General features: G+C 56.9%; 1 protein-coding gene across 7 annotated transcripts in view; it reads right to left on the bottom strand.

Annotated features, from left to right (window-relative positions):
* The window catches only part of NFATC1 (nuclear factor of activated T cells 1), a 91,161-nt gene that overhangs the window by 35,815 nt on the left and 40,470 nt on the right, over window positions 1-14,876 (bottom strand). For all 7 annotated transcript variants that reach the window (XM_042239521.1, XM_027961073.2, XM_027961072.3 and 4 more), the window contains exons 7-8: window positions 10,511-10,566; window positions 3,245-3,377 (exon numbers count right to left, since the gene is read on the bottom strand). In XM_042239521.1, coding sequence (XP_042095455.1) covers window positions 3,245-3,377; window positions 10,511-10,566 — 189 coding nt within the window. The remainder of the gene's footprint in view (window positions 1-3,244; window positions 3,378-10,510; window positions 10,567-14,876) is intronic.

The following is a 14,876-nucleotide window of genomic DNA, read 5'->3' on the forward strand; positions in this document are numbered from 1 at the left end:
CCAGGCGCCACAGCTGGCAGTCTGGGGAACAGCTAGAAGCATCTCAGACCAGAGACAGGCTCTCCAGACCCCAGGCTCTGCTGGACTCTCAACTCAGCAGCATGCAGACTTCCCTCTGTGACCCTGCGGTCATTAGCTGGGCTTCTTCCCTGCGTGCAGGCTGCCTGTCCCAGGGGCACCGGGCACTGCCAAGAACGCGAGCTCCAGGGACACAGCTAAAGTGGAGACCGCCGTCCCCCAGACTCAGGGGCTGCTCCCCACAGGCAGGCTGCTTTGCATCTTTAACACAGCTGGTATGTGGGAACTTAAGGACCGTCACTGCTCCCCGGAGGGTCTCAGTCCCACGACAGGACCAGGGCCCTCAGCTCAGCTACCCCAGAGACTGCACGCTTCCTTTCAGAAGACTGTGAGTTAAACCCGGACGGTGACCAACCAGACACCGAGGGAAATGCCCCGGCCACATGCGGTGTGTCTGCAGCACAAGCGCCTGGATGTCTGCTCTCCTCTGCTCTGCCCTCGACCTTCACCCAGAGACACTGCGAGGAGCCCGACCCTGCCAGCTCGGCTCGCCCTGGGTGTCCCACCACAGCTGGAGACTTCTCCCCACGAGGGAAAGAAAATGAAAGTGAAAGTCACTCAGGCGTGTCTGACTCTTTGCAACCCCATGGACTGTAGCCCTCCAGGCCAGAATACTGGAGTGGTTGCCATGTCCTCCTCCAGGGATCTTTCTGACCCAGGGATTGAACCCAGGTCTCCAGCATTGCAGGTGGACTCTTTACCGTCTGAGCCACCAGGGAAGGGACCCAAACTGCCTGGGCCCCATGTAGGCCAGCAGCCAGGACTCCTTTCCAGGCTGAACAGCTGATGCTAACGTGATGTGGTGGACGGCAGGGGACGGGGGGCTGCGGTGGGTTTCCCTGTGGTCGAGGCTTCCGGGGGTGAGGGCAGGGTTGAGACAAGATGTGGGGCGGGGTTGGGGATGTGGGGCTCTGCCCGCCCACCGCCCCAGCACCACCACTGCTGTGAAGACTCAGCCTGAAGCTGAAGGAGGCGGTGACAGTGGCAAGAACATGAAACCCAAAACCGGAAACTTGAATTCTGTTTTTTTCATTCATGCATTTATTTTTTCGAAAAGAAAAACACCCACACATATAGGGATGGCCCCTGTGATTTGGTAAGGGGTCAGGGCTGCCTAGGGGCTGCTCACAGGGAACCTGTAGTCCAGTGGAGTGTCTGTGATCACAGCCCCTTGGGGCACGGAGACCACTCAGGAAGGTGGGCAGGGCTGGGCTCCAGGGGCAGGTGGCATGGCCCCCTTGGCCTCTGGGGATGAAGCAAATGTCCAGGAGAGATGTGAAGGGAGACCAGGCCACACAGCCATGCTCTGGACGGACAGAGAGATGGACAGAGGATTTGCGGGTGGAGCAGGGTCACCAGCTGGAAGGGGCATTCTGGGCAGACACAGGGGCGATAGGGTGTGGAGCTGGGGCAGGTCACTGCTGGTGGAGGGGCCTGCAGGACTGAACGACAGCTGCAGGAAGGGGAGATGAGGGCCCCAAGGCAGCCCCGCCCACGACCTCAGCAACGTCTCTTTGGGGGCCTCAGTACCCCCATCTGAAAGGACCCCCGAACACTGGGGCATCTGTGTTAGGGGGAGGTGAATCTGGAGTGAAACATAGGAAACGATGTTCGAACTAGTTTCTAAACTGCTTCAGAAGGCGATTTTTTTCTTCGTAACATTCGGTTTTTAGTCAACCACACTCGAATTTTAATTAGTACCTGACTGCTACATTTTCAAGTCAACATTGAATATTTCTGCCACCAGGGCTGCAGTACTGTGTCCAACAGCAGGCAGGCCTTGAGAGGTGCACCCAGCACCGACCACAGAGGTGCAGATGGGCCCAGGGCAGGAGGGCAGACATTCTCCTCGTGCGCGGGCCCACGGCAGCACGCACTCCTGCGGCTCTGTCCACGTGCACGCTCGTGACGCGGCGACTTTACAGCACAACCACGTTATTCAAACCTGGAGAGCCTGGGCTACTGTTTTCCTGGAAAACAGTTAATTCTACTGTCTGATGGCCACAGGTTTTCCAGGGCTTTCTGTCACCTAGTCTATTGTGACACAGAGGGTTTCACATTTAGAGAAAACTGAAGCCTCCAAAAACATCTTCATAAGGACATAGCTGCTTTTGCAGTTAGTTCTAAGTATGTGATTTACCTCTTAGATAACAGGGATCTCTCAAGTCTTCAGAACAAAAGCCACAGGATAACAGCTGCACTTACATCACACAACGGAATCAGGACTCGGTCCTCTCTGGACACAGACCTGCCTGCCTGGAGGAGGTGGTGGGCGCCGGGGCACCAGGCTGCAGGGCTGAGCTCTGCTGGGAAACAACTGCCTACGAGTTCAGAGGAGAAGCAACAGTGCTGCTCTCCTTAAGAAAATAGCCTGGAACGTGGAACAGGCGCAAACAGGCCTTTTTAGAACGAGAAACCACCCTTAAAGTGTGTGAATGGACCATGTGAACAAGGTGGTTTTGCTCAAGCAAAGGGTGTTTGGTGAAATAGCATCACCGACTCAATGGACATGAACTTGAGCAAACTGCGGGTGACAGCAGAGAACAGGGAGGCCTGGCATGCTGCAGTCCATGCGGTCGCAAAGAGTCAGACATGACTGAGCGGCTGAACAACAACAACGAAGGGTGTTTGGGGGCGAGAGCCTCCCGGTCGAGGGGAGAGGCAATTTTCCAGCCGAGAGTTTTATGTGGGACGTCAGCTTGGGGACAGAACCATCATGTTAGTGAATGACCACACCAGTCACCAGCCTCAGGCCTCAGGTTTATTTCTCAAGCACCTGCAAAATCATGACAACTATTTGCATTTCCACCTTAAGCATCTCGAGAATTTAAACTCATGCCGAGGCCACCTCATCAGCTTCTGAGAACAAAACAGCTGCACCTTCTCGCCCCCTTGGCGGTTTCACATCGGCAAGCAGCCTCCAAAGGATCAGCAGTCACTCCCAAATGCAGCCCCACCCCCAGAGTATGAAGGAAAGCACACCAAAAGCTCCACTTCTGTGTGGAAGGAACCGGCGATGAGATCTTGCTAACAGGACACGACGGCCGGGCCCACAGTGCGACCACACGGTTTGAAGCGACTGAAACGTCAGGGTCCCTGATTTTCTTTTAGGAAAAGCACCCCGTGGGTTCGTTGGCGGCATTTATGGTTAGAAAGAGAGCGTTACCGTTGGCGGGCAGGTAGGTGAAGTGCTGGTACTGGCTCCGCTTCCTCTTCCCGTTGCAGACATAGAAGTTGACCTGCACAGGGCTGGTTATCCTCTGGTTGCGGAAAGGTGGGATCTCCACCACCAGCGAGTTCTGGAGAGAAAGAGGTGGGCGAGGGCGGTGAGCGACTCACAAGCCAGGGACACACCCACCCATACCACCTCCCCTCACCCCGCCGAGAGTGAGAAGCGCAGGTCTCTCCCTGGAGAGGCCGGCCGAGCGCCAGAGGCCCATGGCTCCTGCGTGGCCAGAGCCCAGAGGGGGCTGAGGGGGGCGTGCGGGGAGGAGGCATGGGCTTCATCTAAGATGCTGTCGACTGAGTCAGGAGAGAAGTCGTGAGCACAGGTACCAAGAGGGGACCAGCCACTGGGCAGGACCCCACACCTCTCTTTCCCCAAACCCAAGCATGACCTGCAGGAAACTAATAAGCCCCCAGGCACCGACTTGCAGTGGAGCCAGGAGCACCTGTCCAGGTAACTGGCAGCAGAGACCCAGGGCAAGTGCCCCCTGGAGACACTCTACGCCAATGGCCCAAAGCCCAAGCCACGACCCCGAGAATGGATGGGGATGGGAAGGTAGACAGGCAGGCACAATGGACCAGGGGTTTACAGAGGCTGTTGTTACTCTTCCAGGTTTTAAATGAAACATCAGCAACATCTGCACCAAACTGTCCCCTTTCAAGTACAGATACGCAGAGGAGTCACTGGGGCAGGGCCAGTGTGTGTTGTGGGGGAAGGAAGCAGGGAGGGTCTGCGTGCTCAGGTGCCCGGCCTTCCACACGAGGGCCCAGCCTCAGCACCAAAGAGAGGCCCTGATTTTGGGAGTGGGGTAGGGCAAGATTTCACATCCTAAAAGGTTTCTTCAATGATTTTTATCATACGATTTCAGTTAACAAGAGGAAAATGTGTAAGAAAAATCCGTGGCATCACTTTTAAGAGTTGTAGCCAATTAACAGCAAAATTGATTGAATCCGGTTAATAATGAAATCTTAAGAATGTTTAAACAGAAAAGTGAGGAGAACTTCAGGGCAACTCTTCCCTTTACAGGTGAAAACATGAGGCACAGTCTGCTGCTAAGGGCATCTGGTGGAGGGGGGCGGGCAGGACCAGGCCTGCAGCCTGCTCTGGGCTCCGTCTCCTGGGACCACATGTGGGCCAGAAAGTGCATTTCTACTGTTTTAATAACTTCATCCCATTTGGAACAAGACGGAGTCAGTGGAGTCAAGGGTGGGTGACCTGGCAAGGGCACGTGTGCTCAGTCAGAGCCCTGCTGGGGCCGCACCTCTGCCACGTCTGCGCCCCAGCCCCGCAGCCTGTGTCCGGGCGCCTGGCTCGGGCTGGACAGGCCTGCACTTCAGCCCGGGCTCTGACATCTCCAAGTATTCGCTCCATCACTGGCACAGGGGAGAGGGCGAGGAAGACACACCTCGGGGCAGTGGTCTGAGGAGGGGACTGCAGGTAATGCTGGCACCGGGAACACAGCTGGTGCTCAGTAACGGCAGACACCGGAGTCAACAGCAGAAACGAGGACAAGAGACAGAAAGGCAGAGGGCTTGCTCGAGTTGAGACCAGAACCAGAGCTGGGACGCAGGAGTGGCTGCAGGGACGCACCGGGACATGCCCGGTGGGGCAAGGAACCTTGAGCAGGTTCCACGTCGGGGGGCCAGGTGACTGGAGGACTGTGTTTAGATATGGGCACAGACTGATATGCTGGACAGGTTATTAAATCATGATGAACCACTAAATGTGCAGTGAGGGTAGAGGTCAGAAGGGAAACCTGTCTCTCCAGCACCAGGGCGAGAGGTCCAAACGGCACTCAGCACATTCATGCCACTTATTTTGAGAAAACCCACCATCTACACTTCTCATGGTCATATATAAATCACACACGCAGTGCCACCCGACCTTGTTGAAATGGATGTGTATGCACGTGTGTGTGTGTAGATACACACCCACCGTCTACACTTCTCATGGTTGTACATAAACCACACACACAGTGCCACCCGACCTTGTTGAAATGTATAGTGTGTGTGTGTGTGTAGATACATACCAACTGTATACACTGCTTAAGATCACACATAAACCACACACGCAGTGCCACCCAGCCTTGTTGAAATGTATAATGTGTATGTATGTGTGTGTGCGTGTAGATACACGCCCATGACAGGAAAAGGGTGGAAGGAAATACGCCCACATGTTAATGGTGGCCACATCCCACTGAAATTTCGCTAGGCGTTTTCCTTTTTAAACTTTGTTAATATCTTCCAAGTTTCCACAATGAATATGGCACTCTTTCATAATTAGAAGAAATATATGAAAGTAAACTTCATTTAAGAGATAAGAAAGGTGAAACCATAAACCTGAAGCACACTGCTGTTCACATGCTTTTCTCTCAGAACACACGACTGATAATGGTTAAGTTTTCTTTAAAATATGCACTGTTCACAGTGGAAAAGGAAACCCAACAACGGAAAATCTGAACATGCAAACCTGGCGGAATTATTTCAATGCCAAAAATGCACAGTTTCTGCTGGCCTCTCCTTCCTGCCCAGGGAGAAGGGGTGGGTAGCCTGGGGGCAGAGGACTTGGGCCTACAGGGGGGCTGGAACCTGGAGCCAAGGGCCTCTGTTTCGGGGTGACCGCCAGTGGCTGGTGTTGGTCACAGCAAACCTGAGGCCCACCTCTGTAACTGTGGGGCCTGGAGTCCTTGTCCAGAAATGGAGTTCCTAAGCCAGCAGCACTTCCCCAAGGGAACCAGGAGGAGCCGTGAGGCAGCGTGTGAGGTTAGAGGCCTGGACACCCTGGGGGGTGGTGACAGTGGGACACAGGTGTCCTCCCTGGGCCTGGGAGGAAAGGTTTACCTTGAAACCATTTGGAAAGGTTTCTGTAAATGGATCAGTGCTTGGAAGAAGAAGCTAAAGTCACAGGTAAAGATGCTTGCGGTAGTTATGGATGTGAGAGCTGGACCATAAAGAAGGCTCAGTGCCGAAGAAATGATGTTTTCAAATTATGGTGCTGGGGAAGACTCTTGAGAGTCCCTTGGACAGCAAGGAGATCCAACAAGTCCATCCTAAAGGAGATCAGTCCTGGGTGTTCATTGGAAGGGCTGATGCTGAACCTCCAGTACTTTGGCCACCTGACGCAAAAAGCTGACTCACTGGAAAAGACCCTGATGCTGCGAAAGATTGAAGGCAGAAAGAGGAGGAGGCGACAGAGAATGAGATGGCTGGACGGCATCATCGACTCAATGGACATGAGTTTGAGCAAGCTCTGGGAGTTGGTGAAGGACAGGGAAGCCTGGTATGCTGCAGTCCATAGAGTTGCAAAGAGTTGGACACAACTTAGCAGCTGAACAACAACGTGCTTCTTCCTGATGAAGCCACCTGTGTGGAGGGAGGGGATTCCAGACACAGGGCAGAGGGTATCGCAATCACGTCTGCAAATCTCGCGGCCAACGGAGAAAATTCAGTCCTTATCGTGAATGAGACTTTGAACAATGACTCCCACTGCCTGTGTTCTCAGGAATGGACTGTCCACATGCCACCATCAAGAGGGGCCAGTGGGACGAGGGAGAGAGAGAGTGGAGGAACTTTGAACTTCAAAAAATCACCGTAGGATGTAAGAGTAATATAAAATAATTAAATATAAATTTATTACATCTAAATTATTACCTCATTCAAGATGTTCATATTATTATTTCTTCTGCACTTGATAAAACATTCTCAGAGAAATGTTGATATGTCTTATGGCAATTATATATTTTTTCTTTTCCCTTATATTTCTTCTGATTTTTGCTTTATGTATCTTTGTTTCTTTGCTGTTAGGTGTCTAACGGTTTATAATATCTATTTTCTTTGTAAATTGTTCCTTTTATCATTAAAAAAACTCATCTTTTTCATTTAATATAAATAAGTTTAAATTTTTTAAAGTAAAGGATTTTTAAAAGAAAAAAAATCACCTGCCGGCCTGTGCATTGTTACCTGAAGGTTCCTCCTGCTCTGAGAAGACAAAGGAGGTGGACAGTAATTCAACCCGTCAATAAATGCTTCAGACACAAGGTCTCCACACCTCAACCAGAAGGCAGGGACTGGGAGTGTGGGTGAGAGCACAGGGCCGCTCTGCTGGACATTCTTACAAAATAAAGACGCAGCCCGAAAGGCGCACCGGTCAGCGCTCATGCAGAGGAAGGAGAAGCCTTTGCTGCCTTCAGACAGAAACACAGCAAGAAGGCACCAGTCTTCCTCAGATCCTCCCCTGGTTCTCCCTCAGGCCCCCTCCTGCTTCTCCCTCAGGCCGCCTCCTGGTTCTCCCTCAGGACCCCCCTTGGTTGTCCTTCGCTCCCCCTCCTTGGTTCTCCCTCGGGCCCCCTCCTGGTTCTCCCTCAGGCCCCCTCCTGCTTCTCCCTCAGGCCACCTCCTGGTTCTCCCTCAGGACCCCCCTTGGTTGTCCTTCGCTCCCCCTCCTTGGTTCTCCCTCGGGCCCCCTCCTGGTTCTCCCTCAGGACCCCCCTTGGTTGTCCTTCGCTCCCCCTCCTTGGTTCTCCCTCGGGCCCCCTCCTGGTTCTCCCTCAGGCCGCCTCCTGGTTCTCCCTCAGGCCCCCTCCTGCTTCTCCCTCAGGCCGCCTCCTGGTTCTCCCTCAGGCCCCCTGGTTCTCTCTCAGGCCTCATTACTGCTTCTCCCTCAGGCCCCCTCCTGCTTCTCCCTTAGGACATCCTGTTTCTCCCTCAGGCCCCCTCTTGGTTCTCCCTCAGACCCCTTCCTGCTTCTCCCTCAGGACCCCGTTTCTCTCTCAGGCCTCACTCCTGGTTCTCCCTCAGGTCTCCTCCTGGTTCTCCCTCAGGCCCCCCTGGTTCTCCCTCAGGCCCCCTCCTGCTTCTCCCTCAGGACCCCGTTTCTCCCTCAGGACGCCCTGTTTCTCCCTCAGGACCCCGTTTCTTCCTCAGGCCCCCGTTTCTCTCTCAGGCCCCCCTGGTTCTCCCTCAGGGCCCCTCCTGGTTCTCTCTCAGGCCCCCTCCTGGTTCTCCCTCAGGGTCCCTCCTGGTTCTCTCTCAGGCCCCCTCCTGGTTCTCTCTCAGGCCCCCTTCTGTTTCTCCCTCAGGCCCCCTACCCTGGTTCTCCCTCAGGCCCCCCACCCTGGTTCTCCCTCAGGCCTCACTCCTGGTTCTCTCTCAGGCCCCCCTGGTTCTCTCTCAGGCCCCCCACCCTGGTTCTCCCTCAGGCCTCACTCCTGGTTCTCCCTCAGGCCCCCTCCTGCTTCTCCCTCAGGACCCCGTTTCTCCCTCAGGACGCCCTGTTTCTCCCTCAGGACACCGTTTCTTCCTCAGGCCCCCGTTTCTCTCTCAGGCCCCCCTGGTTCTCCCTCAGGCCTCACTCCTGGTTCTCCCTCAGGCCTCACTCCTGGTTCTCCCTCAGGGCCCCTCCTGGTTCTCTCTCAGGCCCCCTCCTGGTTCTCCCTCAGGGTCCCTCATGGTTCTCTCTCAGGCCCCCCTGGTTCTCTCTCAGGCCCCCCACCCTGGTTCTCCCTCAGGCCTCACTCCTGGTTCTCCCTCAGGCCTCACTCCTGGTTCTCCCTCAGGCCTCACTCCTGGTTCTCTCTCAGGCCTCACTCCTGGTTCTCCCTCAGGCCCCCTCCTGCTTCTCCCTCAGGACCCCGTTTCTCCCTCAGGACGCCCTGTTTCTCCCTCAGGACCCCGTTTCTCCCTCAGGACGCCCCGTTTCTCTCTCAGGCCCCCCTGGTTCTCCCTCAGGCCTCACTCCTGGTTCTCCCTCAGGCCTCACTCCTGGTTCTCCCTCAGGGCCCCTCCTGGTTCTCTCTCAGGCCCCCTCCTGGTTCTCCCTCAGGGTCCCTCATGGTTCTCTCTCAGGCCCCCCTGGTTCTCTCTCAGGCCCCCCACCCTGGTTCTCCCTCAGGCCTCACTCCTGGTTCTCCCTCAGGCCTCACTCCTGGTTCTCCCTCAGGCCTCACTCCTGGTTCTCTCTCAGGCCTCACTCCTGGTTCTCTCTCAGGTCCCCCTCCTGGTTCTCCCTCAGGCCTCACTCCTGGTTCTCCCTCAGGCCTCACTCCTGGTTCTCCCTCAGGGCCCCTCCTGGTTCTCTCTCAGGCCCCCTCCTGGTTCTCCCTCAGGGCCCCTCCTGGTTCTCTCTCAGGCCCCCTTCTGTTTCTCCCTCAGGCCCCCTACCCTGGTTCTCCCTCAGGCCCCCCACCCTGGTTCTCCCTCAGGCCTCACTCCTGGTTCTCTCTCAGGCCCCCCTGGTTCTCTCTCAGGCCCCCCATCCTGGTTCTCCCTCAGGCCTCACTCCTGGTTCTCCCTCAGGCCTCACTCCTGGTTCTCCCTCAGGCCTCACTCCTGGTTCTCTCTCAGGTCCCCCTCCTGGTTCTCTCTCAGGCCTCACTCCTGGTTCTCCCTCAGGCCCCCTCCTGGTTCTCCCTCAGGCCTCACTCCTGGTTCTCTCTCAGGCCTCACTCCTGGTTCTCTCTCAGGGCCCCCTCCTGGTTCTCTCTCAGGCCCCCTCCTGGTTCTCTCTCAGGCCTCACTCCTGGTTCTTCCTTGAGTGTAAGCAGCCACAAACACCACGGAAGCCAAGTGTACAGATGGGCACCGGCAGGCCTTGGGCCCTGCAGACGATGAGTGTGCACAGTGGACCGCGGGTCTGCAGATCCCCTGGCTGCTGGCCAGCACGACAAGCAGGTGGGGCAGCACTCAGATCTGACCTTGAGCTTATGTCCTGGTGGGAGGACAGGGCGTGAGGAGCCAAGGACGCTGGCGGAAACCCTGGGCCCGAATGGCCAGGCAGTGAGGGGTGGGGCTCAGGCTCTGGAGAGGGGGGGTCCTCTCGGAGGGCAGCGAGTCTGGGCTCCCTGGTGACAATGGCGAGTGGAGACCACAGGCTCTGGGCATGTGTGTGCACCTGGTCTACCTGGTGGGGGCCTGTAGCCCAGGAGCTGCCTGGCTCTCTGCGGTCACCCCACGTCCGCGTTGTCTGCTCCCTGCGCTGCGCATGCCGAGAGCACTTGAGTCAGGAAGCACTTCACAACCATTTCCACTCCTTGCTCTCTCTCTCTCTCTCTGTGTGCTCATCCGTGGTTCATTGCAACAAATCAGAAGCAATGTGCCTTGGGCCAGGAGCCCCTCTGTAGTCAAGAGCCTCTCCAGAGAGCACGTGGCCCCCCTAGGCCGTCCGTCCACTCCCCCTGCCCCCACCACTACCCGTCTGGCCCATACTCACCGGCTTGCACAGGTCTCCTTCAGTTTTTGCCTCCATCTCCCAGATGTGGTGACCATCTGCAAGAAAGGATTCGGGAAGTCTGTTATTCTGTCTCAAAGGGGCGGCCTCCAAATCACAACTGGACGCAGGCAGATGGGAGTCCTGCAATGAGAGGACCCACCCTTGCCTGGCCGGCTCAGCAGCAGCTGACGGGAGTGGGTCCCTGCGTGACTGATCAACCAGAGAGTGGATGCCAGGCTCCCAGGGGAGGAGCTCAAACAGACCTGACTGTAGGTCTGGAGCTGGGGGCTGGAGACCCTCACTCTGCAGGAGGGAGCTCTTGAGCGTCCCTAGCTAGGGCCTTGAGCATCCCTAGCGCCAGCCGTAGAAAGGGTCTATGCTCCAAGGGGACCCTTGGAGGTAACCCAGGAAGAACGCAGGCAACCCAGGTAGGAAGGCCATCGTCTGGGATGTGAGCCTGAGTGCAGTGCACACAGTGAAAGCTGGGGCCTCATTACCTGGGCATGAAGAGCCCTCATGGGTCTTGGGAGCAGGGTTATTCTAATAAATGTGGCCCTAGAGCCACGGGTCCTGCCCTGCTTAGGGGAACTGGGGGCTGAATAAGAAAATCCTCTCTGAGACTACTCCTTGCCACATCAGGACACAGAAATGCAAAACACAAGGTATTTTTAACCTTACCCCGTGGCCGTTTGCATGTTTGAAAAAATGAAAAGGCTCTAGTGCCTGTGAAAGAAAGGACTTATTGTCCCTGGGCCAGGCCCTGGAGGGAGGCGAGGCCTAGGACCTGCTGGCTGGGGTGACAGAGCCGCGTTCCCGGTGCTAGGAAGCCCCTCTGGCAGGCATGCTTTGCCTGCAAGGCCTAGTCGTTATTTGGAAGTAACAGATGCCAATCTCTTACACGGACCTCTTTGCACTTTTTTATAAAGTTGCCTGCCAAATAAAACGTTACATCTAGTAATAGTTCTGGGCCTAATTTTTGCTTTCTCACTGTTTTCCAAGAAGAAATGTATGTGTTACAAATACTAAATTATAAATAAGTTAGACAGCATCGCCTTTTTGTCCCTCACAGTGCTGGCTGGGCAGGGGTGGAGGGCGGAGCAGAGAGGAAATGTGAGTCACAAAGAGGCCTGGACGTGCCAGGCCACACCAGCCCCTCGGGACACCGAGTGCCCCCGCGGAGCATTCAGCAGATGACCCACTAGGGCCTCAAACACTGCTGGAGCTGGGGACCCGCATCCGTCTCTCCTCTAGGAAAAACCAACAGGAGACGGAAAGAACACCCCCACCCTTAAAAGCGCCGGCATTCCGCAAGCAGCAGACAGCTCCCGTGAGGGCAGGGCTCAGGGAAGGAGCGACCCCCAACTTGGGCGATAAACGGCAGAGGGTCCCCGGGACACGTGGAAAGCACCGTGGACACAGCTCCCTCGGTATGGCCCACACCTGCTGTGGATGTGCCACTGGGCCCCACCCACCCCCACCGGTTTGAGGAAACCAAAATGACTCTTCCTGTAACCAAGCCTCCCACGTCCTTGGTGCCTTTTAAAAACAACAATTTTTCTTATGACAAAACCCATCGTTGCCCCAAAACAGCCATGAAATGTTAAAACCTGAACAGCTGTGGCAAAGCCTTGCAACTGCTTTACTTCTGGTCCATAGAGGTTGACAGAGCCCTTCACCCAGCGTCCAACGCCCACCCTCCAGGAGGGTCCATAGACCAGACCAGCCTCCTGGGAATGGGCTGTAGGTCCACCGGTGGGACAGCCATCACGGGAAACACGGGTGTGGAGTGGGCGGTGGGCGTGCGCACCGAGGACAAGCACGGCGGGAGGGGCCTTCCCCTCCAGGCCCTCGTGGGCTGTGCGACACCATCCCGTCCAGTGCTGGCCTGGGGTCCAGCGGTCCCACCGAGCAAGCAGATGCACAAGCTGACCAGCCTGGCCACCCGCACAGGCTCACAGCCCTGTCACAGCGTCTGAAAGCACAGATCCCTGGCGCACAGAGAGACGAGCACAGAGCAAAGGGCAGAGGCAGATGGGCCACTGAGGTCCGGCTCACAGGCCCACGGCTCCCACGCCCCTCACCATGGCCTGGGGGCTCTGGCCCAGTCTGATCTGTGGTCAGAAGTGCACACGCAATCCTGCTCCAGGAGGAGGCCGGAGCAGCAGCCAGGGTGGCCGGTGCCTGCCCTGTGGGACCCCCGCGCGGGACACTCCCCAGCGCCCCCACCCCGCTGACTGCTGACTCCTTCCACTGCCCCAGCCTGGGGCTCGTGCCCCCAGCCTCTGGCGTCCTTGTTTCTGCAAAGCTGCTGGGAGGCCACCGGGTGTGGAACGCAGCCGCAGCCCCTACGGGAAGGGAGGCCACGGGCCTGAACGGGCCTTTGTGCTCCAGCCTTATCAGGAGCTCGCTGGCCTCCTCAGTAGGAAATTGTGTGCAAGCCCAGGAGTAAAACTATTCCGAGTCATTAGGGAATTCCCTGCAGCCTGAGTCATCGGAAAGGCTTCCCCGCCACACCCGGCGGAGGAGCTAGGCCTGGGAGGGGCAGCCCCGCCGCACGGCCTGCTGCCTGCTCCACAGGGTGGGGACAGAGCAGGCCTGCTGGACGCAGCCCCTGCCTCAAACTCGCTGGTTTCCAGCCCTCCGCAGGGCCAGGGTGGGGGTGCTGCCTCTAAAGCCCGCAGGGACAAGCAGACGTGCCTCCAGAGTGAAGCAAGGTCACTCCCTCACCCAGGGGAGGAACACGCGTGCGCTCACGTGAGCCCACACAGACCCACTGCGCATCATGCGTGACACCAACAGCCGACCACAGCGAGTGACAAGTAGGATGGGCACCCTCTGGCCTTCAGAGGGTGATGTTCTGATGCCCTCACGGGACATTCCTGGAGGACCTTGCTGGGTGGCAGAGCCGGGAATAGGATGCCATGGCCCCCAACCCCAGCAGGGCCCCATTGAAGGCACTGGGGAAACACAACCCCCCAAGACGGCTGAAAACATTCAGTTCAGGGTCGTGGGAGGACCACTTGGCTCCGAGGCCCAAAGTGAGAAAAAGCCTCCTAAGGACCAGAGGGGCCTGGCTGCTGCTTTTTTCCACTCACTGAGGGTCAGCGCTGTTTCCCAATGGTCAGTCCTGGGCAGTGGCAGGCCTTCCCTGCAGGAAACAAGTCCTGCTTCTGTTGCAAAGACTTAGGACTGAGGACGTGATGTCCTCTTCTGGGTCTGTGACCACATGGGGTTTGGGACCTCAGTAATAGGTCTGAACAGGTCTGACAGGGAGGTGGTCTGGTCATGTGGCTGGCAGTCATGATGAACCCAATGATCCTCCAAGTCTACACCCTGGGTGGTTTAGCCCTGAGTCTGGGCAGACGGGACCTGTTTGAGCCTCAGTGCCAAGGGGTCCCCCTCGAGTCTGGGCCTTGAGGAGGTACAGAGTCCACTAAGGATGCCCTGGGGGCCACGCCTGTGTTCAGCCACACACAAGCTGCAGCAAACCATGTAGCCTGCCGAAGCCGCCAGCTCTGGTGAGTTCTGCTGAGCTTCACGCAGTTTCTAGGAGCCGCGTGGAAAGGCTGGGCTGCACATCGCTGACTTTAAGCATCACAATCGAGAACCTGGTGACACGCGGTGCAAGCTCCAAATCCCTAGTCTCTCCTGATCCCCCTCCACGTGGGCACTCTCTCCGTGTTCTCATATTTAAATGTTTTTATATGTTTTTAGTATCTGCACACGTGTGTACAAGTACATCCCTCACGCACAAGCCGTAACAGAGTCCCCTGACCTCCAGCAGGAGAGAGAGGGGTGGGGGGCATCTCAGCGTCCGGCTCCTGCCAGGCCTCCCAGTGAGTCTGTCCCAGGCCCCACGTGCAGGGACGCCCACTGCAGGAGGTGGCATCTGGCTCAGAGGCCACAGCTGTCCTTGAAGGGAAGGCCCTGTGGCTTCTTACTGGACACTGGACCCTGAGCAGAATTACAGGGTGGTCCTGGAGAGTCCCGCCACGAATGCAGCTGAGAACACGAACATCTCCGAGGCGAGCGCAGCTGCTTCATGGCTCTTTTTGAGGGGTCCTCTGACCACGGGAGAAGCCTCGCTCCCACGTCCTGAGGGCCACCCTCCTCCGGGACCCTGCTTGGCCACACAAGGCGGGCACAGGTGACAGCCAGCCCTGGCCAGGAGGACTCTTGAGACACTTAAGAAACTCCAAGCACTGCTCAGAGCAGCTGAGGCGACATGGTGACTAGACACCCACCTCACCCAGCATCTGACGTGCGACAGGCCAGCCACAGTCCTACTCCTGCCCACGGCCAGCAGCTCCTGGACCAGCCTCACCGCTCGCATGCCAGCCTTGCTGCCTCCAAGTAAGGACTAAAG

The sequence above is a fragment of the Ovis aries genome, chromosome 23, assembly GCF_016772045.2.
Source record: "Ovis aries strain OAR_USU_Benz2616 breed Rambouillet chromosome 23, ARS-UI_Ramb_v3.0, whole genome shotgun sequence".
NCBI classification, from domain to species: domain Eukaryota; kingdom Metazoa; phylum Chordata; class Mammalia; order Artiodactyla; family Bovidae; genus Ovis; species Ovis aries.